The 26,085-nt window shown below is 35.8% G+C and overlaps 1 protein-coding gene and 1 pseudogene across 1 annotated transcript; one reads left to right on the plus strand and one right to left on the minus strand.

Annotated features, from left to right (window-relative positions):
- Positions 1–399: 399 nt before the first annotated feature.
- LOC113749266 lies at positions 400–11,653 on the minus strand (annotated as a pseudogene).
- A 2,326-nt stretch (positions 11,654–13,979) lies between these two features.
- On the plus strand, positions 13,980–16,387 carry LOC113748915 (patatin-like protein 2). The gene is made up of 7 exons (XM_027292514.1): positions 13,980–14,247; positions 14,442–14,623; positions 14,749–14,935; positions 15,038–15,199; positions 15,325–15,624; positions 15,824–15,996; positions 16,101–16,387. Exons 1-7 carry the CDS (start codon positions 14,116–14,118, stop codon positions 16,159–16,161), a joined length of 1,197 nt encoding a protein of 398 aa, XP_027148315.1. The 5' UTR covers positions 13,980–14,115; the 3' UTR covers positions 16,162–16,387.
- The last annotated feature ends 9,698 nt before the right edge of the window (positions 16,388–26,085 follow it).

Here is a 26,085-nt window from a genome sequence, read left to right on the forward strand (position 1 = left end):
CTTCATTTGCAGTTTGCATCATTCTTTTGCTTTGAGTACTCAGTATCTCTACTTTTAGTGAGACTAATCCAAATTCAATCCGAGAAACACTCGCAGAGTTCGACTCTTATTTGGAGGAAGAGACCTTGCCCGAATCTTTTAAAGACAACTCGCTGCAAAGCAACTTGCTGTCCCATGTGAAGTTCATGCTCGACTAAAACATTGTATTTTAAAATTATTGATTCGATCCAACTGGTTCATTAAAATGTTTAAAGTACGTTATTTTATGTTTCCGTTATTGTCCAAAGAGAAAGACTGATCAAATTTAGAAAATGCTACCAAGTACCAACTGAAAACCCAACTCATGTAGGGTTGCTGCAATGCTAAATCGTATTATTATATATTCTCGTAGTATTCATCTCAGACTGATACTGGTTGTGATAGCTGCATTTTGTGGCAGCATTTTCGTTGCTTGTATCTTTCCAGGAGGTCTACACTAACTTTGTGTGTCTGGAGACTGAAAACAATTTTTGCAATGTGAAACTGCAGGAGAAACAAACACATCTTCTTGAATTTTAAATTAAACCACAATAAAGTCAGATAACGAGAGAAAATTTAGTAGAGAGCTTAAACCTGAAACTTGAAAGTTGGCATCCACAGAAATTTGCACTTCACATTATTCTTAAACAAAATAAATGATGCTTGGATACATTTATTTATTTAATGTGGGAGGAATGCTGGGGGAGAGTGTTTTAGGATGGAAAAATTGAGATACAGACACGAGAAAAAAATTGTTTGTTAGACTAATTATTAATTTTTAGCAAAAACAAAAACTGTTTATGAAAATTGGAGCCCCAATTATATGACTGAAAGTACAATAACATTATTCGTGAGATAGTTTTTCTCCGTACCTTTTCAAACCTTCCCCATTTGTACCATCACTTTCTATCATCTCAACTGTACCCGTCCGCAGATTTACACTTGAAACGGGCTTTCTCAGCAGTTCAATACTGTTGGACTCTGAAAGAGCCAAACTTGGGGAGAATTTAACCATGAGTTAGAATGGGAATCACAACCATGGGTTTAACACCACATCCAACCCAAAATCTTAAGGCATTAGATCTACGGATCATTCCCACTTATATGTTCCTCATTCTACTCATCTCTTTTCGATGTGGGACATTGATTCACACTTGATATCCCAACAATCTCTCCCTCAATTGTGAATTTCTTCCACATCGGACCTCTCTCCCTAGCCCATTCATCCACTCCATCAAGCCCACTTCAATCTGGAGTGTACGATTCTTGCTCAAGAGCCCACATGCCCTTGCTTCACTGCAGGTCTGCATAATTTTTTTTTCCTGCTCTTATCCAAACCACACCTTACCACTCCCACTGGCCTTTTACCCTGGAGTCACTGTCCAGCCGAACCATCGGCTCTGATACCACTTGTTAGGATCTAAGCGCAGAATAAACAACTATTGAGATATCAAATGCACAACAATTTAATGAGGAACAAGCCACAAGTATGAGAGATAAACGACATACAATATTTAACGTGGTTCGGCTCCACCATTGAGCCTATATCCACGGAGAGAAAACCTGTTCTTTATTATGAGAGAAAAATTCAATACAAGAATACAACTTGAACCCAAATTCAACCATTGTATACCATCTCTCATCTCCCAAGAACCCTCTCTCACACCACATGTATAAAACTACATGATGCCCTTGTGTATCTCTTGTGTATCCTTGTGTAGTAGGCCAACCCACCTATTTATAGAGAACATTACTGCCAAAAAATTAAATAATAATTGGAAACCAATACTATTTCCTAAACTCATATAGAGTAGAAAGTAGCATCTAACTAAATAGGGATTTACTTGACTACTACTTCAAGTAACTAAAACTAATTAGGAAACTAGTTACTTCCACACAAAATAAGAAATCTACCTAAAAGAAACTAGTTTGGAAGTAACTAGTTTCCTAATTGGTTCTTGTTACTTGAAGTAGTAGCCAAGAAGTATTCTATTTAGTTTAGGAAATAGTATTGATTTCCAATTGTTATTTGACCCTATAAATAGATGAGTTGGCATACCACACAAGCAGACATACAAGGAGACACAAGGGGCATCATGTAGCCTTATACATAGGGTGTGAGAGAGGGTTCTTGGAAGATGAGAGATGGTATACAAGGGTTGGATTTGGGTTCAAATTATATTCTTGTATAGGGTTTTCCTCTCATAATAAAGAACAGGTTTCTCTTCGTGGACGTAGACTCAGTGGTGGAGCCGAACCACGTTAAATATTGTGTGTCATTTATCTTTCATGCTTGTGGCTTGTTTGCCATTAAATTATTGTGCACTTGATATCTCAATAGTTGTTTGTTCCGCGCTTGGATCCTAACAAATGGTATCAGAGCTTGGTTGCGAGACTGGGCTACTCGAGGTTCGTAGTTGGATCCTAGTTAATTATTGAGATCAAGTGGATTGGTAGCTGTTACTAATTGAACAATTTAATGAGTGGTATCCTTGTTCAATGGTTTGGTAAAAAAGCATTGATGATGAAGGATGGGAAGTCGAAAAGCATGGAGATGTTTGACGGTGAATCTAGGCAGGTGATTCAAGGGTCAAGGAAAAGGTGGAATTCAATGTTGATTTTGGACGTGAATCGGTGAAGACTTTCTCATACCTCCAACGGTGGAGTCTTGAAAATCACACATAGCGAGACAGTCATGAGGATGGGAAGAAGTATGGTAATTTTAGCACTTGGTTGCCTCAATGATTAGGGTTAGAGCTCACAGAAGGGGATTCCGGATTGCAAGTGATGGTGAGAAGAAATCCTGCAAAGGGAGACGGTGAATTGAGGCCCTTTCTCACGAGTCAACTGGAGGTTGGATTCGGAGTAACTACACATGTTTATTTGCCGATTGAATCAATTTGGTGTCAGGATTGTATTGATTCGGGTGTGTAGTTTGGTACCATATTATTTGGTAGTTGAAGGCAAATGGTTGCTAAAAAAAATTTTCGTCAAGGTGGAGATTTGTTAGGAAATTAGCTTAAATTCTTTTAGATAGATTTCTTATCTTGTGTGGAAGTAACTAGTTTTCTAATTGGTTCTTGGTACTTGAAGTAGTAGCCAAGAAGTATTCTATTTAGTTTAGGAAATAGTATTGGTTTTCAATTGTTATTTGACCCTATAAATAGATGGGTTGGCATACCACACATGCAGACACACAAGGAGACACAAGGGGCATCATGTAGCCTTATACATGGGGTGTGAGAGAGGGTTCTTGGGAGATGAGAGATGGTATACAAGGGTTGGGTTTGGGTTCAAATTATATTCTTGTATAGGATTTTTCTCTCATAATAAAGAACAGGTTTCTCTTCGTGGACGTAGGCTCAGTGGTGGAGCCGAACCACGTTAAATATTGTGTGTCGTTTATCTTTCATGCTTGTGGCTTGTTTGCCATTAAATTGTTGTACACTTGATATCTCAAAAGTTGTTTGTTCCGCGCCCAAAAACATAACCAAAATCTAAAATTCACCGGGATGAAGTATCAACCGTTGGAGGTGTGGGAAATTCTCCACCGATTCATGCCCAAAATCAGCATTGGACTCCACTTTTTTCTTGACCCTTGAATCACCTGTCTAGATTCATCGTCAAGTATCTTCAAGCTTTCCGACTTCCCATCCTTCACCATCAATGCTTTTGTCAAACCATTGAAACAAGGATATCACTTATTAAATTGTTCAATTAGTAACAGTTACCAATCCACTTGATCTCAATAGTTAACTAGGATCCAACCACGAATTTTGCTCTATTACTCAGTCTCGCAACCAGACTCTGATACCACTTGTTAGGCTCTGAGAGAGCCAAACTTGGGGAGAATTTAACAATGAGCTAGAATGGGAACCACAACCATGGGTTTGACACCACATCCAACCCAAAATCTTAAGGCATTAGATCTATGAATCAATGTCCCACATCGGAAAGAGATGAGTAGAATGAGAAACATATAAGTGGGAATGATCCATAGATCTAATGCCTTAAGGTTTTGGGTTGGATGTGGTGTCAAACCCATGGTTGTGGTTCCCATTCTAGCTCATGGTTAAATTCTCCCCAAGTTTGGCTCTCTCAGAGCCCAACAAGTGATATCAGAGCCTGATTGCGAGACTGAGCAATAAAGTAAAATTCATGGTTGGATCCTAGTTAACTATTGAGATCAAGTGGATTGGTAACTGTTACTAATTGAACAATTTAATGAGTAATATCCTTATTTCAATTGTTTGACAAAAGCATTGATGGTGAAGGATGGGAAGTCGGAAAGCTTGAAGATACTTGACGGTGAATCTAGGCAGGTGATTCAAGGGTCAAGAAAAAGGTGGAGTCCAATGCTGATTTTGGACGTGAATCGGTGGAGAATTTCTCACACCTCCAACGGTTGATACTTCATCCCGGTGAATTTTAGATTTTGGTTATGTTTTTGGGTAGTGTGGCACTTGTCCCAAAGAACAAAGAGATCTAATTTTCATACGCCAAAAGACTCTGACAGTTACGAGTTTTTCGTTTTAGGTGGAATCTTGAAAACCACACATGGCGAGACAGTCTTGAGGATGGAAAGAAGTATGGTGATTTTACCACTTGGTTGCCTCAATGATTAGGGTTAGAACTCACAGAAGGGGATCCCGGATTGCAAGTGGTGGTGAGAAGAAATCCTGCAAAGGGAGACGGTGAATTGAGGCATCTTCTCACGAGTCAACTGGAGGTTGGACTCGGGGTAACTACACATGTTCATTTGCCGATTGAATCAATTTGGTGTCAGGACTGTATTGATTCGGGTGTGTAGTTTGGTACCATATTATTTGGTAGTTGAAAGCAAATGGTTGTTAAAAGAAATTTTCGCCAAGGTGGAGATTTGTTAGGAAATTGGCTTAATTTCTTTTAGGTAGATTTTCTTGTTTTGTGTGGAAGTAACTAATTTCCTAATTAGTTTTAGTTATTTGAAATAGTAGTCAAATAAAGCCCTATTTAGTTAGATGCTACTTTCTACTCTATATGAGTTTAGGAAATAGTATTGGCTTCCAATTGTTATTTGATTTTTTGGCAGTAATGTTCTCTATAAATAGGTGAGTTGGCCTACTACACAAGGACACACAAGAGATACACAAGGGCATCATGTAGTCTTATACATGGGGTGTGAGAGAGGGTTCTTGGGAGATGAGAGATGGTATACAAAGGTTGGATTTGGGTTCAAATTGTATTCTTATATAGGATTTTTCTCTCATAATAAAGAACATGTTTTCTCTCCGTGGATGTAGGCTCAATGGTGGAATCGAACCATGTTAAATATTGTATGTCATTTATCTTTCATGCTTGTGGCTTGTTCCTCATTAAATTGTTGTGCATTTGATATCTCAATAGTTGTTTATTCCGCGTTTAGATCCTAACAAGTACCTATAATGACCAAGTTATCCAAATTCTTCTTTGTAGCTATATCAACCGAAGATACCCTCCCAATCAGTGTATCATCCTGAATGCGAAGATAGCTATCGTCAGAATGAAGAGCTTGGAAGACTTCAGAAATGTGTAAATCAACCATATCTGCACTGGCTTGGGTGAATGCATCCACCAAGGGAGTGTAATGTCCGGAAAGTGACCATCCAAGTACTCCCCATTTAGCAGCCTTTGCTGCATTGCACTTCTGCTGATCTTGTGCCTGTTGAGATCATAGAAAGCGGCAATAATCCATGGACTTAATTGGGAAGAATTCTGGACTTCCATGGAAGATCTGCTTAGTTACTTCGCTTCTGGCAACTGAGGCCTGCAGCCAAGAAATCAATGCATATTATTCTTTTAATTGATTTGTCAAACTTGTATATCAATTAATGTTTACAGATATAGGGTTCGAGTATCGCTACATGTGAGTTGTTGAGTCTGATTCCTTCTACTGTTTGTTGGTTGGTTGGTTATTTTATTCAATTATAAGCTGTTTGTATCGATCCCAGTATAATGGGTTTGTAGTCTTATAAAGTGAATTATAAATTTTTTTGCATATATTTCGGATTGATTGAGTTTTCTTCTATAGATTTAATCTACACTCACCAACCATGAAATAATTTTTTCCACTATGTAATGTATGCACTAAACAGTCTGCACTTATGAAATTAACTACTGATGTGTTATGTGTTCTAGTGCAAATATTGTAACCACAACAGTCTGCATTCTGGAAATAAATTACCGATTTGTTATTTTTTTTCAGGGCTACTGATTATGTTACATATTCTGTTGCAAAAACTGTAATCCATCATTGGTAGGGTATTGTTGAAACTTATGATAATAGATTCGCTAATTTAAGTACACGAGTACTAGACCGGATTATTTACGGCAACACCACTATTGATAAGGTTGAATTCTCCAGCATTTCCAAGTTCATCATGATTTTGGAAGCTAAATTGGTGCATTTTGTTAATATAAGAGTTTTTTAAATCTATAATTGAATTTTCTCGTCAAATCTCAACATTAGTTCAAAACTTGAACTAGTTGGATAGCATAGCAGATCTGAGAGGATAAATATGCAAACACATTTATAGAATAATTCGTGTAATTGGTTAGGTTTATAATTCATAGTGTAACTTTTCTTATTTTACAACTCTGTTAAATTTAATAATTTTTTAAATTAGATATATCTGAAGGACCCAAACATATAAATACATATAAATCCACAGGAACAATATCAAGAATTTGATTTATGAGACAAAGGAAAAGAAATTTTCTTTTATTATTCAAAGGAGGTTGTGGCTACACAAGTACAAAAATCAAAAAGCAGAGGCTTTATACAACCTATGTACCCTACGGACTTGCCCAACTTATTAGTACTACCAATATGGGAATTTATCCCATGTGACCAACTTTTGACTTGCCAACGAAACTAGCCAATAAAGAAATAACACGTGGCCAATAAAATAAAACTAATCAATCAATACTAGTTTGGTTTATATTTCTACATTGTCTCCCTTAAATCAAGCTCCTCAAATTTGGTCATCCCCAACATCTTCTTCAACTTGACAAAAATCTCCGTCTTTAATGTCTTGGTGAAAATGTCAGCCACTTGCTCTTCAGTTCTGCAATAATCGATTTCAATTTCCCTCTCTCAAACCAACCCACGTATAAAGTGATATTCGATATCAATATGCTTGTTACGCCAATGGAGTACTGGATTCTTGGACAACTCATTTGCTGACTTATAATCACAATAAATTTTCGTAGGATCAACCTGTTTGTGTTGTAGGACACCAAGTATGCGACGTAACCACAAAACTTGAATAGCACTGTTAGCTGCAGTAATATATTCCACTTTTGCTGTAGACAATGTAATCACCTGTTGCTTCTTCGAACTCTAGGAAAACACATCAGAACCAATAAAATATGCATAATCTGAAGTACTCTTTCTTTCTACTGTATCACCTGCCCAATCACTATCTGTCCAGTCAAACAATTCAACTGGATCATTTCTTGAATAAAAAAAATGCCATCACTGCGAATACCTCCAATATATCTCAAAATCCTCTTGGCTACCTGCAAGTGTGACTAAGGTGGATTTTTCATGAACCTGCTAATCAGACCAATAGCAAAATTGATATCTGGTCTTGTAGACGTCAAATATCTCAAACTTCCAATCAAACTTTTAAAGTAGGTGGGATTCATATATCTACCAATGCTTTCCTTGATCAATCTCAATATTTCTTCAACTGGTGTCATACTTGACCTTACTGTATCCATTTTAAACTTCTTTAAAATGTTACTTGCATATTTTTTTTAAGATATAAAAATTTTACTGTTAGACTAAAAGACTTCAATTCCCAAAAAATATAACATGAGTATCATATATGTTATCTCAAACTATTTAATCATAACTTTCCTGAATTCTGCTACCATCTCTGAATTATTCTCTGTAAAAATTAGATCATCTACGTACAAGCACACGGTAACAATATCACCACGAATAGAAGATTTAATATATAAAGTGTGCTCATATGGACACCTCTAAAAATCATGAATCAAAAATAGGAATCAATTCTTGTATACCACGCTTTTGGAGTTTGTTTCAATTCATATAAGGTTCTTTTCAATCTATACACCTTATTTTCCTGACCTCTACTGACAAATCTTGCCAGCTGCTTCACATACATTTCTTCATTAAGAACTCGATTCAAGAAAGCTAAATTGACATTCATTTGATAAATTTTTCAGTTATTTTGAATAGTTAGAGAAATTATCATACGGACTGTGTTAAACCTCACAACAAGTGCAAACACTTCAAAATAGTCAATCCCAAATTTCTGCTTGTATCCTTTCACCACTAGTCTCGCCTTGTATCTATCAATTTCTCCATTGGATTAAAATTTTGTCTTGTACACCCGCTTCACTCCAATGACTTTTTTACCAATTGGAAGAGAAGTAAGTTCTTAGGTGTCATTCTTCTCCATTGCACGAACATTTTCCTCCATTGCCTTCATCCAACGATCATCACTGGCTACTTCTTCATACACAACTGGGTCACAATATGCAAACAAAGCAAAATTAACAATATCTTCGTCAGAAGGAATATCATCTAGTGTAATAACATAATCCTGCAGACGAGCTGACATTTGTCACCGATGTTGGGAACGTCCATTTAACTCAGTTTGTGGATCTTGAGCAACTGATAATACCTGAATATCATAATTATCCTCCTCTTGCTGATAATTTAGAGTCACATTTGCTGTTTCAAGATTTTCAGTAGACAAATCCCAAACAGGTCTTTCGTCAAAAGTCACATCTCTACTCACTATCACTTTTTTTGTCACAAGATTATACAACATGTAAGTTTGAGAGATTTCACTATAACCATTAAATACACACTTCTCCCTTTTATCATCAAGTTTCTTTCTTAATTGATCAGGAAGATGGGAATAGATAATACTGCCAAAAACTCTGAGATGACTGATAAATGGTCTTTTTTCATTCCAAACTTTTTCAGGAGTCTTTTCGGAAATACTTCTGGTAGGACATCTGCTTAACAAATAAATTGCACAAGAAACTGCCTCTGCTCAAAATAATTTTAGCATATTTTTTACTTTCCATATACATTTCACCATATCCATAACTGTTATATTCTTTCTCTCCACCACTTTATTTTGTTGGGGAGTGTACTTGGTAGTCAACTGATATTGTATCCCATTTTTCTCAAAAAAAAAATCATCACACACCAAATATTCTTGACCCCTATCTGTTCTCAAAATTTTAATCTGACATCCACTTTGTCTCTCAACAAAAGTTTTAAAAATTTTAAAATATCACAGGCATCAGATTTTTGTTTTAAAAAATACACCCAATCTTTTCTACTGAAATTATCAATAAAGGTAATAAAATACATGTAACCACCATTAGAAGGAACCTCCACAGTTCATAAATCTAAATGAATAATTTCTAATGGTCTTTTGACCCTCAATGATTTGCCAATCTGAAAAGCATTCCTATGTTATTTTTCCAAAACGCACATATCACAGATTCTACCAAAATTTCTAATACTAGGCAATCCACCAACCATTCTTTTATTGGTCAAAAAGTTTAAATTATCAAAATTCAAATGACCAAATCATATATGCTACAATCAATTACTGTCATCTATCATTGTACTCAAATAAGAAAAATTGACACTACTCAAATTCAGTGGAAATAAGTGATTTGAAGTCATTGGTACACTGGCAATTATTCCAATATTTTTATAAAAAATAGTACAAACACCATTTCTGATACGAATATCATATTTTTCTCAGACAATTGGCCTATACTCAACAAATTTTGATATAACTCAGGAACATAGAAAATATCAAAAATAAAATCAATAGACCTATTTTTCAGGTTAACAGAAATTTTTTCCTTGCCAATCACTGGTAAAACAGTGTTATTCCCAAATTCAACTTCACCAAAAACAGATTTATCGATCTCAACAAATAATTCTTTCTTGTCAAACATATGGTTACTACAACCCTTATCCAAGTACCATTTATTTTTATCAACCACATCAACAGTATTATGGGCTAACAATAAAGTTTTAGATTTTTTATTATTATCTTGCACCTGATTGTCAACAACATTAGTCTGAAAATTTCTGTCTACATTTTCTCCAAATCTACATTTAAATTGTCTATGACCCAATTTTTCATAATTATAACATTAAACTCTTTGTCCAAAATTATTCGGAAAATTATTCTGATTAAAATTATTTTTCTACCAAAATTACCACTTCTGCCTCTACCACAACCACCTCCAAAATTGAAATTATTACCTCTACCACATCCAAGATTTGATGTACTTCCTCGGCCTCTATTATTGTTGTCACGATCACTTCTGTTATTGTAACCACCTCGGTTCCTTTTACTGGATTCGCTTTGCTTTCTAACATTATTATTGTCTCTCAAATTCAACTGTACCTGCAACGTCTTTTCTATTGTATTTTTTCCCGGGATATCTTCCAATTTTTAATTAATTCTTTGTTCGTGCAGAATTAATAACCCATGCAAATTTTCAATATTCAAATCCTTCAAATATTTCGTTTCTTGGATTACAGCTACCACATGATCAAATTTCATGGGTAGGGTATTGAGAATTTTCTCAACAAATGTTATGTCAGGAAGGTTATACTGATTCAGTTTCATCTCGTTTTTAATATCTGACAAACAAGAAAAATATGACTCAATAGACTCCGACTTTTCCATCGTCACGAGTTCAAATTTTCTCTTCAACATCATTAAATTATTTTGTTGGACCCTGCCAATCCCTTTGTATGTTTTCTTCAATATATCCCAAGCCTCTTTTGTCGTATTAGTTGTAGTATTTTTTTCAAAAATTGAAATGTCAATTGCGTGATGAATCTGTGACAAAGCCAAACTATCTTTCGTCTTATCATCCTCACTGGCATCTTGGGCAAGTGCGGATTCAATATATCGACGTAATTTTCATGCCTTGAGATGGGTTATCATTTATTTCTGTTAAAAATTGAAACTCCACATTTATTTTGAGTTTTTGAATAAAACAAATAATATTGGGGTTAAAGCTTGCTATATTTCAATCTACCATAACTTTGGTACCACTTTGAAAGACCCAAATAAATAAACACATATAAACCGACAGGACAAGAACAATCTCAAGAATTTGATATATGAAGCAAAAAGAAAGAAATTTTCTTCTATTACTCAAAAAGGAGGTTGTGGCTACACAAGTACAAAAACCAAAAAGCAAAGGCTTTATACAACCTGTGTATCCTAGGGACTTGCCCAACTTATTAGTACTACCAATATGGGATTTATCCCATGTGACCAACTTTTGACTTGCCAAAGAAACTAGCCAATAAAGAAATGACATGTGGCCAATAAAATAAAACTAACCAATAACACTAGTTTGGTTTATATTTCTACAATATCTGTGTCATATTCTTTGTATTTTCTACCATTGATATAGTTTTCTTTATCAAGCAAAAGAAAATCGTACTGGAAATGTTTCCAACTAGTTTATTAATTACATTGGCTTCCGTTTTATTAAAAAAAAAAAAAACAATTGGAGTTGCCGATGTGCTGATGCATTAGTCGGAGAGACGAGCAATTATGGATTTCTTTTCCTGGGCGTGCATGCATATGGTGACGAATACAAGCCCAAATCAGAATTCTTTGTTTTTTCTAGCTAAAATAATAATATATTATTAGATAGAGCAAGAAGTCAACACAAGCAGTTAAAATATCTGCAACGAGAACTAAAAAGAAACTCTACGATAAGCACACAATTCGATCACTCCAATACCTTACAAGTCTTTTCTATTTGGTGCTATAATATCACATGATAAACAAATTGAAAATGTCAAACCAAACCATCAACTGATTAGTTTCTTCAGCTACATTTTCTTTTCTTTTCTTGTCTTTTTTTTTTTTTTTTCTGTTTGAACTCTTGATTTTACTGTTTACTTTTTCCAGGAATATCCTGATTAAAATCCCAGTTCAAACTACTAAAAATTGAAAAAATTGTTAAGAATTCTCCAATCTCCTCATTTGACACAGGGAAAATTAAAGGAAAAAGATTCCAAGAATCAGACCCATAAAAATATATTGTACATTAGATAGCTCCAAGTACATCCTTCTCCTGAGATGGTTTTTGATTTTGCTCAGTCGTTGATCGAGCTTGGTAAAATTCCTCCACGAGCATTATTTATTTGTCGGTGTAATCGAGAACCTCTAGCAGGGTCGGCGGCAGCCAGAGGCAAGATTCTAGGGGGCAACAATATATCTAGCCTAGCTAATCTCAAGTCAAAATGCATGATAATCTACAAGTCCAGATGCATGATCCTTGCAGTTCTTACATTTTGTCATGTGTATAAAGGTTTTTGTTTTGGGTGTTTCCTTCAACTTTCATTTTACTGTTTGCTTATTCAAGTGCATTGGATGCTAGGCCAGATACTTCTTTTTTTTTTGTCTCAACGATAGGATTTCTATAATCTAATCTAGCCTAATTTAAGGAAAAAGGGAAGGGGAGGGAACTTGATGTGAGTAAAAATTTCATTGAAAATGATCACTGAAAATGATCACAAATTATGAATAAATTTTTGTGAAAGACAAGGGTCGAACCTTAGCCTCCCGCACCACCAAAGTTTGGCAATGACCACTGGATCGAAGACTCAGTGCCAAATACACAATGAACGATAATGGCACAGCAGTGGACGTTGACGGCTGACCAGCTAATTACTTGATGCATGCACGATTCTATCATGCTTCATTTAAAGGACACATTTTCTACACGTGTAAAACTTGAAGCCCTGGTGCAGACGGTCCTCAAATCATTGGGCATTTCGAAATTATTTTAGTTTTTCTTTATTTCTTGTGTGGTAGGAAATTGTTATAGTTGGTAGGACAGACACACGAAAGTAAGCAATGGCGGCCACGTTGAAGTAATGCTTTAGAATTTTGACCTTTTGTGGGTTGTTATCCTCAATGGAAAAACTATTATGAATGAACTTCCACTAATCTTGATTTTTGTTTTTTGGGGGGCAGTATTGGCTGACAAGTTTGAGGCTGTGAGTGAGATAAGAAGACTTGGAAAATGATGAGGCTTGATACTGTTTCGTTTCGTTCGAAAATTATATACCTGTATTAATTTAGAGAGGACAACATCATTAACAGAAGCCAGTGGAGTTTTTCTCTGGAACCTTAGGCATCATCCATGACGGATCAATGTAATGCTTTTTTCCTAAACAAACGTCGTCGTGCTTAGTAAAAGTTGCTATTAAAGATTGATAGGTTACGTACGATACGACCCACTAAGAATTAGTTGGACGGAGTTTTCCTGTTAAGAAAGACAAAAGAAAAGAAAATAAAAGAAAAGAGAAATATTGAATGGGATAGCCACAGCCATTAAAAAGAACCCCATAATCTTCTCCAGTTTATTCTTTCAAAACTAACATTATTCAAAGGGAAAATTGCAGAAGCCTTCCTGTTGTTTTAAATGAATTCTAATTGACTTGGTCAAAATTTTAAATGAATACTTTAAAATGTCCCTGATTAGTAAAGTTTGATTTACTTTCATAAAAAATTGCAAGATAAGTTAGCACAATTATGAGGGATGGGTCCCAAAGTTTTTATGCGTTTGATGAGAAACTATGACAATAATTGTGTATTACAACAATGGGCAACTTTGTTCTGGGGACAGATAGGTAGGTAATGCATCGCAATAGAGAGATAGCTTAGTTTAGGGATTTCCTGAGGTAAAACTTGGGGGTTTTCCTATACCTTTGGATAAGCCTACTACATGCACCATCTTTCCAATGAAAAGTAGATGAGTTTAATTTGCATAAACAAAAAACGTGCCTTTTTTTTTTTACTTTTTGTTTTGACGTGAATGAGCTAAGTACTTCGAAGATGGAGTAGGAAAACACTATAAATACCCCCACTTCGTCATGGATGCAGCACACAAAAGTTTCAACAATCACAATATACAAGTCTAAAAAGGGTTTCATTTTCTTCCTTGTTTTGCTTCATTTTAGTATTTGAAACCTTCATTTTCTGAGTTCTTTTTCTCCATTCCTTTGTATTTAACTTACAATCCATCATGGCAACCACCGTATCAGCTTTGAAGCCTCAATCTTATGGAAATTGTGTGACCATCCTAAGCATTGATGGTGGAGGGATCAGAGGAATCATCCCCGGAGTAATCCTTGGATATTTAGAGACTGAGCTTCAGGTTTGAAAATAATTAATCTCTCCAATCTTTAATTTTGTGTAGCGTAACTACACAATCATGGACTCGATTTGCACGACTATTCCATGGACCAAAAGGAAAATTGAATCTCTCTTTGTACTAATCCATTTCTTGAATGGCCTTGGTGTAGAAATTCTCTTTGTACATAATTCATTTTTGGAATGGCCTTGGTGCAGAAATTGGATGGTTCGGATGTAAGACTTGCCGACTACTTTGATGTGATTGCCGGCACAAGCACTGGTGGCCTTGTGACTGCCATGCTTACAGCTCCAAATGAGAAGAAAAGACCTCTTTATGCTGCGAAAGATATCAAGGACTTCTACCTTGAGGAGTGTCCCAAAATCTTCCCTCAATCAAAGTAGATATCTTAATTAGACTCGATCCATCTTCATTCCAAATAATTTAATGCGTACTATATCAAGAAACTCAAATTGTGTATGCTACTTTTAACTTACAATTGACACGATTTTCGTCCATGACCAGTCATCTATTCAGTGGAGTCGAAAACGTGGTGAAATCAATGACAGGACCCAGCTATGACGGGAAATATCTCCATAGCATGGTCCGGGCAAAGCTTGGCCAGACCAGATTGCACGAAACATTGACTAATGTTGTCATCCCTGCTTTCGACGTCAAACTATCGCAGCCCACCATCTTCTCCAGCTATGCAGTTCGTACCAATTTAAGAAACCTTGGTTATTTTAGTTAGACTATTGTTTACTTTTATCTCATCCAACAGAAATTAATCTGGTTCGTGTTTTTAATGGCTCAGATGAAGCGCTTTTCAAGTTTGGACGCCTTGCTCAGCGATATATGCATATCAACTTCGGCTGCTCCTACTTATCTTCCGGCCCACAAATTCGAAACTAAGGAACCTGATGGCAGCACAAGAGAATTTCACATGATCGATGGTGGCATGGCGGCCAACAATCCGGTAAGATATTAAATCTCATCTATCCCATGTTAATTTGAGAACCATGCACTAATTATTTTATTACAAAATTATTACTTTCCTCATGATTACTGGAATTTTATATCTGTCGACTGTATTTTCTTCAGACCTTAGTTGCTATGGGCCAAGTGACTAGGGAGATTAGTCGAGGAAATCCCGACTTCGCCTCTGTCGGTTCATCGGATTATAGTCGTTTCATTGTTCTGTCCTTGGGAACGGGTACTACAAAAGCGGGAGGGTTCGATGCTGAGGATGTTGCCAAGTGGGGACTCTTGTCTTGGCTGACAAATGCTAATACAACTCCTATAATAGATATATACACTCAAGCAAGTGGCGATATCGCTGATCTTCATCTTTCCACTATTTTTCAAACTATGCAGTGTGAAGAAAATTATCTGCGAATTCAGGTAAAAGTCTTTGCGCTGTACTCTTTTATCTTTTTTTTGCTTACACTTGAAAAAATAATTAAGAAAAAAAAATTGGAAGTAAAAAAGAAAGCAATATGAGCTATATTAGTACGAACCTTGAAGGCCCTGATTTATATATAGTTTTTCTGTCCTCCAAATAGTATATAAGCGTACACTTGTACAAACATGCATATTTCAGGATGACACGTTATCTGGAGACCTGGGTTCTGTGGATCTTGCCACAAAGGAAAATTTAGAGAATCTTGTCAAAGTTGGGGAGAATTTGTTGAAGAAACCGCTTTCTAGGACTAATTTGCAGAGTGGTGCTAGTGAGTCCGTGAACAAGGGCACAAACGAGGAGGCTCTCAAAAGGTGCAAACCATCGTCCTCAAGCCCTTTGTTCTTTTGCTTACATTGAATTAATTCAAGTTATCCACTCTTCGACTGCGCTTTGATCTTTTGGTTTGAATATGTAGGTTGGCAGCATCACTCTCTGACGAGAGGCGCCTTCGTCTTTCGAACAAGTCCAAGAAATGATCTTCTGAAGCCTCAACGCTGTTAAGTGTGATAATTTATAATTGAAGCACTTGTCGTAAAAATATACATATTATACGTTGACTACGTATGTGTATGTGGAAAATAAGTAAATCCCCAATAAGTGTCCGTACCAATTCCGGGGAAGAGATTGTAATTTCCTTCCAGTGTTGCTGTAATTTATTTTCAATAATCAGGACTTTGAAATTTGAATAATCAGCTCATTGTACCTTTTGTTTTCCAAAGTTCTTTCTTGCACATGAATTCGTTTACTTTATTAGTTACTCCACTATTCATTGTGTGAACTGTGAGGTCTTAAGATTTTATAAAAATACAGTTTTGGTATCTAAAATTTGACATAGAAGCTATTTTTGGTCCACAAACTTCAGAAAAAAGCAAATTTGATATCCAATCTTTCAACTTTTGAGCACATTTAATACCCTTGATGATTTTTTCCAAATTTCTATCGAAATGAGTCATGTCATAGTCACATGTCTGTCAACTATTATGTTAAAAATGCTAAAAAATGTAAAATTTCCTTCTGACACTAAGTACTGAGTTCAAGGACTACATTTCTTTTTACACAATAGTTACCGGATATGTGACTATCATGTGACTTTTTCCGATAGTAATTTGTGAAAATTTCGTTAAAGGTACTAAATGTGCTCAAAACTTAAAAGATTGGATACCAGATTTATTTTTGTCCAAAGTTCGGAGACTAAAAGCGCTCAGATAACAAAATTTAAGTACCAAGATTGCATTTTTCTCGTAATTTCCTGCTGGCGTTGCAATTGAAAGTTTGGAAGCCGTTTATAGAAGTTATCAACATTCGCGTCCCCCCTACAACGATACAGAGGGAAAAAAAGATGCACCGAGATTACCATTTTCAAGATAAAAGAGCTCGATGTCTTTAGCAGCGAAAACAGGACGCTTGTTTTCATCTGGAGCTGCTGTCGGTTCTGGACCAAAATAATCACATTGGTTAGAAGAACTAGTTGATTGGGCCTCACGCGTTGCGTGAGGTTGCCCAGGCAGTGTACTTCTATTGTATCCAATATGTATATGTATGATAGTTGTTGGATAGAATTTGTTATATTGAAAGAGAACATTAGAGAGAATAGGTGGTGAAAAAGGAAAAATCAAAGGATGTTCGGATCTTAAATGATTCAGTTATACGTCTAGTTCATATACTTACGCGATTATGCCTATACAAACCAGTGATGGTACATGTGATTTAGAAATCATTCACTGCAATAGATGAAGCTAATATAAAGGTCTTTTTCTCTACTATAGTGAGCTGGTTTATTGTTGTTCCCCATGAATGCAAGGTGACCACCACCAATGAATTCGCAGGGAACGCATATTGGATATCTGGCCTTTGCAATGCCTTCAGGAACATGGCTCAAATAACATTCCGGTGGTTCTTTGAGTTTGAGCCACAAGACTTGATATTGAAAAGATAATGGAAAAATACCGGTTTTCGTCCCCAAACTTTGGACACAAGACACATTTCGTCCCTCATCTTTCGGGCATGACACATCTGGTGTCTGAATTAAGAATTTTAGACCAAATGTTATCCTCAAACGGCAATTTATCCACCATTTAACGAAACCGGTCACGTGAGATTCACGTACCGTTAAAGCTCCTGTCCGAAAGAACCCAGGTGGAAAAGGACGTTGTCTCCACTTTACCTTGTCCTTTCCAAATCTGAACTCTCTCTCTCTACAAGCTCGCTTATATTTGTGTAAAAACCCTTTTCCCCTTTCCTTTGCCTTTCAATTTTTACACTTTCAAAAGCGCATTCCAAAAAATTATTGAAGATCGAAGAAGAAGAAGCTGACCTGCTGGCATCCACTAAGTAGCAGAGCGAAAAAATATGTCGGTGCGAAAGAAGGAGTTGAACGATTGTGCCCCACCAAATTATGGTAAGTTGTCCAGGGTTTAATAATTTGTTGATTAAAGTATTAATAATGAAAATGTTGACCTTTTAGTGGCAAGCCATGTAGATGTGGTCCTTCACATGGGTGTTTGTGATATATTATTATTGTTTTTTTTTAGCTGAAAATACTAGCAGCATTGTTTGAATTAGGCTGCCGAAAGTAAAAACAAATCTCATGGATCCATTGTTTATTCCAAATGAAGTGATACTCGAGTACGGTTATCCTTTGCCCAGTAGCTACATAGCTGGTTCATTGTGATATATTATTGTTAATGCTAGGTCCAACTACAAAGTTTGAACTTTTTTTTTTAATATGATACATAGGGTCCTTGATGTCTATTTTACAGGTGTAAATCTTATTATTGTTTAGTCGACATTGTTTGAAAAGATTAATTTTTGTAATGGTTAGAACATATGTGTTTGAATTATAAATCTGTGGTCCCCAAATTATTGCACTTTGCTGTCCTCAAATTATTGTTAAGCTTATAATAATAAGTTTATCCAATATTGTTAAAATATAAAAGTAATGGTTTGGTTGCTTATTCAGTATTTGATATATTCTTTTTTTTAACTATCAGAAAAAGGTAGCTCACTGATTACACTAAAATGTCATTGTGGAGGGTTGATATTTTACACTCCTCAACCGCATTATAAGGGTGGAGATGTATGTGTCCTGGATTATGTTGAGAGTATAGGCTTGAGTATTTTTGAAATGGATAGATTGACTGAGGATGCTGGTGTGTTTGGTCACAAAGTGTACTATGGTTGGGAGAATAATAGCTTTAAAAGGATAGACAATAGTAGAGAATTGCATGGATATATTGTAAAGACTGCTGGTTCAATTAGGGAAGTTATCTTGTACCTTGAAATCTCATTTCATGAAATTTTGGTTCAACAACTTAGCAATGATGCTTATAAGGTTGATAAGAATGAAGAAGGTCCTGCTAGTGGTAAAGATGGTAAACATGATCATGAAGAGAGAGGAAATGATAACAGTGATTCTGATTCAGCCAATGAGTCTTTTTTCTCAGCAGTAGATTCTGATTATAATCAAAGTGAAGAAGATGATGCTGATTTCAACGATAACATAGATACAAATGCTGAATGGTTTGGTGTCTCACACTATAAGGAATTGAAAACTAATTTGGCAAAACAAGGACAGGTTGAAGCTAATTTGGTTCAGTCTGAGGATAATGATGTAGCCCCTGACTCTGAATCAGATTTTGAGAGTTTGCATGGGTCTGATGATGAAAATGGTAGTAATAGGTGTGTTGTGTTCAATCCCAAGGACATGGATAATCCAAAATTGAAATTAAAGATGTTTTTTAGTACCATCAAAGAGTGCAAGTTAGCTATTACAAACTACAGTGTAAGACAGGGGAGGCCTTGTAAATTTGTGAAGCAGGATTTGGTTAGATTGAGGGCAATATGTAGAAGCGAAGGCTGCAATTGGCATATTTATGCTAGAAAATTTGATAGAGAAGGAAGTGTGCAAATTAGGACATTTGAGGACACTCACAAATGTGGCTTTACATATCAAAATCCACTTGTAAATTCTGGTTGGGTTGGTAGAAAGTATTGTGAGGAGTTTAGATCCAATCCTAAGGTAGATGTGGAGCATTTTAGAAAAACAGTGATGAAGGAAAACAAATGCTCCTTCACAAAAAAACAAACATATAGGGCTAGACAAAAGGCTTTGGACATTATTCATGGTAGTGAAAGTGACCAATACAGCAAGTTAGGACCGTACATGCATGAAATTCAGAAATCTAATCCTGGTAGTTCTATCATATTAAAGACTGTGGATGGCACTTCAAAAGGGCAACAAAGATTCCAAAGACTTTACATGTGTTTTCATGGAGTGAAACAAGGATTTTTGGTTGGGTGTAGGACGTTGATTGGGGTAGATGGCACATTTTTGAAAGGAATAGCAGGGGGTGTTCTATTGATTGCTGTTGGACTAGATGGTAATAATGGCATTTTTCCTATTGCATATGCTATAGTTGAGGGTGAAAACAAGGAATCCTGGACATGGTTCTTCAAGTTACTCAAAGAAGATTTGAAAATTGAAAGAGATTATGAATGGACAATCATGAGTGACAAGCAAAAGGGACTAGTTCAGGCTTGTATTCATGTTTTTCCAAATGCAGCTCATAGGTTTTGTGTAAAGCACTTACACAGCAACTTTTCTACTGCTGGGTTCAAAGGGGAAGCTTTAAGGAGAGCATTGTGGGCTGCTGCAAAGGCAACTACACCAGCAGAATTTGTTAGGAAAATGGAAGAAATGGCAGCAATTGACTTGGATGCTGCCAAGTGGTTTGATGATAAACCACCATCTCAATGGAGTAGAGCTTACTTTAGCACCCATTCGAAATGTGATATGCTATTGAATAATATTTGTGAATGTTTCAATGGCAAGATTTTGGATGCTAGAGAGAAGCCAATCATTGAAATGATGGAATTATTAAGGTTGTATATGATGCAACGAATGCAGCAGAATAGAGACATGGCAAGACAAAAATGGAAAGAGTATATGTATTGTCCTAGAATCATTGAGAGAGTACAAAAGAGAATGGATAAGGCAACACAATGTTTTCCTTTCAAGTCAAACGATGATTTGTATGAAGTTTCCTGTCCATATGGTGATCATTATGCTGTGAACATTAAAGAGCAAACTTGTTCATGTAGGAGATGGGAGCTGACAGGAATTCCTTGTCCCCATGCAATTGCTGCACTTTGGTTAGCTCAAAAGGATCCCATGTTATATGTATCCAGCTGGTATACAGTTGAAACATACCTAAAGAGCTATGAAGGAGCTATTTGTCCAATGAATGGGGAAGGAAATTGGGAGAAGACTGATGTTGATGGTCCAAAACCCCCTTTATATGGTAAAATAGCTGGAAGACCAAAAAAACAAAGGAGAAGGACTGCTGATGAGGAACAACAAGCAAAGGAAAAAAAGGCCAAGAAAATGAGTAGAGTGGGGCAGGTAATAAGGTGCAAATACTGTCTGCAACAAGGCCACAACGTGAGATCTTGTAAGCTTAAAAAGGATGAAAACAATGCCTCAGGATCTGGTATAAAGAGCAAAGAAGCTGCCTACAATACAAGATCTGATGAAGTTGACAGTGGAGACTACGATGAAGTTAATTGCACTGAGATTCTGGTTACATGTACTCCCCAAATATTCGACAAGAATCCAAATAATAAGTCTACCAAGCTAGCAGTAAGTCTTGTATACAATTGTTTTGATGTTAAAGTTTCATTTTATCTCCTTCTATTCAATAGTCTATAAAAATTAAATTACTTTGAGTTGTTTTTCTTACTTTGCAGAAAAGTTCACATGCAGAAAGTAGAGTTCAAGATGGATCAATGCATGATGTAACAAAACTTGCAACTTCAACTGTGAGTACTGTACATGCTCACCACAGCAGCAAAGTTTATCATAGCAAAGTTGATGTTGAGGCAGGCACTATCTAATGAAAAGTAACAGGGAATTTGTTTTTGTCCACACATGGCCAACCGTTCATTATATATTGGAGTAATTTCTGTTGATGTTCATTATATATTGGAGTAATTTCTGTTCATTGCATCTGCCTTCATTGAGGGGTTTCCTTTTAGAGTCTTAAGTCCTTTCTATATGATCTAGTCACTTATTTGTTATCCACATACCATTTCTGGTGGTGCCAATACAGATTTTTTCTTTGTAATTTATTTATATCTAGTTGTTTTCCATATGTCAAGAAGGTCTTTATGTCATTTATCCTGATTGAAAGAAATTTAATACATGTTCTTTAATACATTTAACCTCTCAGGAGACTAACCATTTAGAAGATGTTGCTGTTACAAGTTCAGCCCCAACTTCTCATGATTTGTATGAAGTTTTCGGTCTAAAAAGAGCTCAAGTTAAATACAGTCAACCAGTACATGGAACAAAAGAGAAAGAGCATGTACAGATGCCTGTCAAGACCAAATCTGTCCACAGGGAAGTTGCTACTGCTGCTGCTACCAAAAGAGTTGTTGGTTCTTCAAGAATGAAAAGGAAAAACAAAGTACTATAAATATTGATAGTAGAGCCTTAGATGGTTTTTTTTTTTGTTTTGATGTAGATTATGGACTGAGGTTGACAATAGGAATGGTCCTTTTTTGAAGCAGACATCATATTTTGGTGTGGTCACTTTTTTGTTTGTTCTCCTCAGAATTAGTGCTACGATGTGAACACATGGTTTTGGTACTTTATTAATGGAAATTGTCTGGTGAAAAAATTTGGGGATAATTTCAGAAACCTCCCCTGAGGTTTCTGACAATTTCACTGACCTCCCCTGAGGTTTCCACAATTACACTAACCTCCCTTGAGGTTTCTGATTTTGTAACAAAATCAGCCCATGACCACAAAAGTAAACATAAAAAAGTGTTTTCAGGAAAGAGAGGAAATTTTGTTCCCATAAATGCCCTTAAGGTAGGTGTACAAGTTATATTGGTGAATTAATGAAAACTAATAAAAATCAGAAATAAATAAGAAAAAGTGAGGGGATGGGTATGGGAATCATAAAATTTTACTTATGGATATAAACAATTGGGTAACGCAACCGACCCAATTAACCCATCTACCACCACTCAGGTCATTTCACAAATACATTCATCAGACAAAGCTTTCCTCTTGTCACAAAAATTCAAAGCAATGTGGTACATGTTCACAAGCAAGCATGTCAAAATCCCGCCTGCATAATAACGTTGAAACCCGCAAGCAAGATTCTGTGTTTTTTCTATTTCAAGGTTAGCTCGCATGCGGGTTAATGTTATATTTGAGCGCGAGAAGAAAAAATTGGTAATTAGGCTCTTTGGGCATTATAAGTAAATATTTAAATTAATGGCAGTTTTATTACACCAATATTATTGTATTATCATTATTATGATTATTGTATTATTTCTTAGGCAAATATAACATTTAATTATTTAAATTTGATTTTATTTTTACAATTTATAAAATTTTTATCACTTATATAATATTTTTAAAACCCTAATACATCTAAATTTGATTTTATTTTTCAAATTTATAAGATTTTTATTTAAAAAAATGGGATACGGATAAGATATCCGGTTGGTTCGATTTGCATAGGTGCATATGAGAATATCCGAATACTCTTTAAACCCGCATGCGGGTTTAAGGAGATTATGGCAACTCTCTGACACACTAGTTACCCGTCCAACTTGTGTGTATTAAAATATATTTAAATATTATATTTCATATTTTTGTTATTTAGAGTTTAACAAAACATTAATATTGGGTAGATTTGAGGGATATGCATAATTTTGCATATTTGTAGGAATATTAGAAAATGGAAAATTTGGGTAAATTCCCAAATTTTGGAGGTAAGGTGTAATCCAAGAACTAAAACAGTCGTTTATAAAACCTTAACAATGCTGTTTAATGACGATGACGATGACGACTCAAGATTTCTAGATCTCATTTTAGGGAAATACAGCCACAATGCTGGGTGTTGCTTTATGCAAGTTTCTACTTTATTTCTTGGCAGAATTTGATTTGGAAGAGGGGATTTGCTCTCGGCAGAATTTTCAGATGGAGCTTGAGCTTAGGCTTGGAAATTTGCAGAGGAAGTCGTTGAAGTGAAAGGAAAAGGGAAAGTGAAAGGCAAGGGAAAGGGGAAAGTGAACTTGTAGAGAGAGAGTGAGCTCAGATTCGGTTTTGGACAAGGAAAGTGGAGACAACGTCCTTTTCCACCTGGGTTCTTTCGGACAGAAGCTTTAACGGTACGTGAATCTCACGTGACCGGTTTCGTTAAATGGTGGATAAATTGCCGTTTGAGGATAACATTTGGTCTAAAATTCTTAATTCAGACACCAGATGTGTCATGCCCGAAAGATGAGGGACGAAATGTGTCTTGTGTCCAAAGTTTGGGGACGAAAACCGGTATTTTTCCAAAAGATAATAGATAGATGGGCACTGGTAACTATCATTGATGGCTATTCAATCAAGATGTTTAGCAGATATTTTTCCTTTCAATCCGGAAAATTGTTGCCACATTGTAAAGATACATGGCCTTTCAATCTAAGCATATGCTATTTATTCACTCTGTTGTTCGCAATGTACAGAAAATTGGTTACCATCGAATTTTTTTGAATTGATTCTGCAACTTTAGGAGGAATTTCAATTACATTTACTGCAATAGTGCACAGCTCATTGATAGAATTCCGCAGCAGAAGACAATGGCCAAATGCCGAACACCGCTCTATTTCTTTTATGATTATTGGTGATGTGTAGGTTTTTGAACCATGATCAAACCGAACAGAAGAAGCCTCACAACAAAGCACTATTGCACCTAGAGCTGTAAACGAATCGAATCGAACCGAGTATCTCATGTTTGAGCTCTGTTCGTTAAGCAGTTCGAACAATGTTCGTGTTCGTTCGTTAATTTTCGAACTCCAAACCTGTGTTCGTGTTCGACTCGTTAAGCAAAATTCGTGTTCGAATTCGAGTTCGTGTTCGACTCGTTTAACATAAATGAGCCGTTCGCGAACATGCTCGAAATGCTCGAATCCAAATTATTTTAAGCCTTAAATATGCCATGCAAATTATTAACCATTCTCAAAAACAATTAAAGCACTAAGTGACTAAATTCTATTATTCATTAACTATATAACTAACATTAACATAAAAATAACAAATAAAACAAAGCAATTTGCCCTCCAAATATAAAAGTCCAGCCATAAAATTAACCCTAAAATTTATCAAATAATAATTATGTCCATGTTCGCGAATGTTCGTTAAAACTCGCGAACATACTCGTGTTCGCGAACGTTCGTTTAGCATGTTCGCGAACGTTCGTTAAAACTCGCGAACATGCTTGTGTTCGCTCGATTATTAATCGAACAAAAAAATTCGTTCGAACTCGGTTCATTTAAGATTTCGAACGAGTCTTTCACGAACACGAACGAGTCGAAACGAACCGAACTACCGAACAGCTCGATTCGTTTAACAGCTCTAATTGCACCACACCATTAGTACTTTTTCCTTTTTTGGAGGGGGCGCACCATTAGTACTTGAATCCCAATTGTCGAGTAATTAATGGGCTGAAATGACGAAAAAGTCAATAACTCATACTATGTTGGCATTCCTCATAAAGGGCCAAAATAGGTACCAAAGGGTAGGATAGTAAAACGCCATCACAATATCAAATCCCAGCCCACCGATCCTTCATCAGGACCTCACCATCACTTTAGCCTTTGCTGTGAAATTCCAAAAATGATCACACAGCCAAGGTGCCAATGAGGGACGAAAGTCACTGTTCCTAACTCCATTCCCGCTTTTATTCTTTTAGGATAGGATTTCTCCAATTAAATTCAACAAGGAAATTAACAATATTCACTTTACCTCAATATTGCATAAAAAATTATATAACTTGCACCATAAAAGTTTGTTTGGCATCGGTTGGACACAAAAGTTTTTTTTTTTCTGAAAACCTCAGAGGGTGATACTTCTTTTTTATTTTGTTCAAAAAGCTTGTCAACGTTTTCAGCAGCCACTCACGAAAGTGAAATCAAAAGAAAAGTAAAAGCCCACTAAATATGGTATTGGTACAGGAGATGCATTTAACGAAGCCCACTATATTATATCTTTGTTTTTTTTTTGGTGAGAAAAATTTTGAATAAGTTCCACTCCAGCTATCACTAACGAATCATTACACTACCTCTAGGACCATAGGACAATACATTATACTCCCTTTCGTTCCACTTATTTAATCATATTTGGAGAATTCAACTTTTTAAAAATAGTGATTTGATTGTAATATTTGTGTTTCTTTTTTTAATTTTACCCTTACAAATTCAAATTTTAAATTCGAATGGTAGCATGCATATGATTAAAAAGAAAAATTATATTGAAAATACAGACTAAAAAGTGCTTTGACTTTTTTAAAATAATTAACAAATGTTTTAGGACATTTTAAAATGAAAAGTATGGCACTTTT

Source organism: Coffea eugenioides, chromosome 10, assembly GCF_003713205.1.
Source record: "Coffea eugenioides isolate CCC68of chromosome 10, Ceug_1.0, whole genome shotgun sequence".
Lineage (NCBI taxonomy): Eukaryota > Viridiplantae > Streptophyta > Magnoliopsida > Gentianales > Rubiaceae > Coffea > Coffea eugenioides.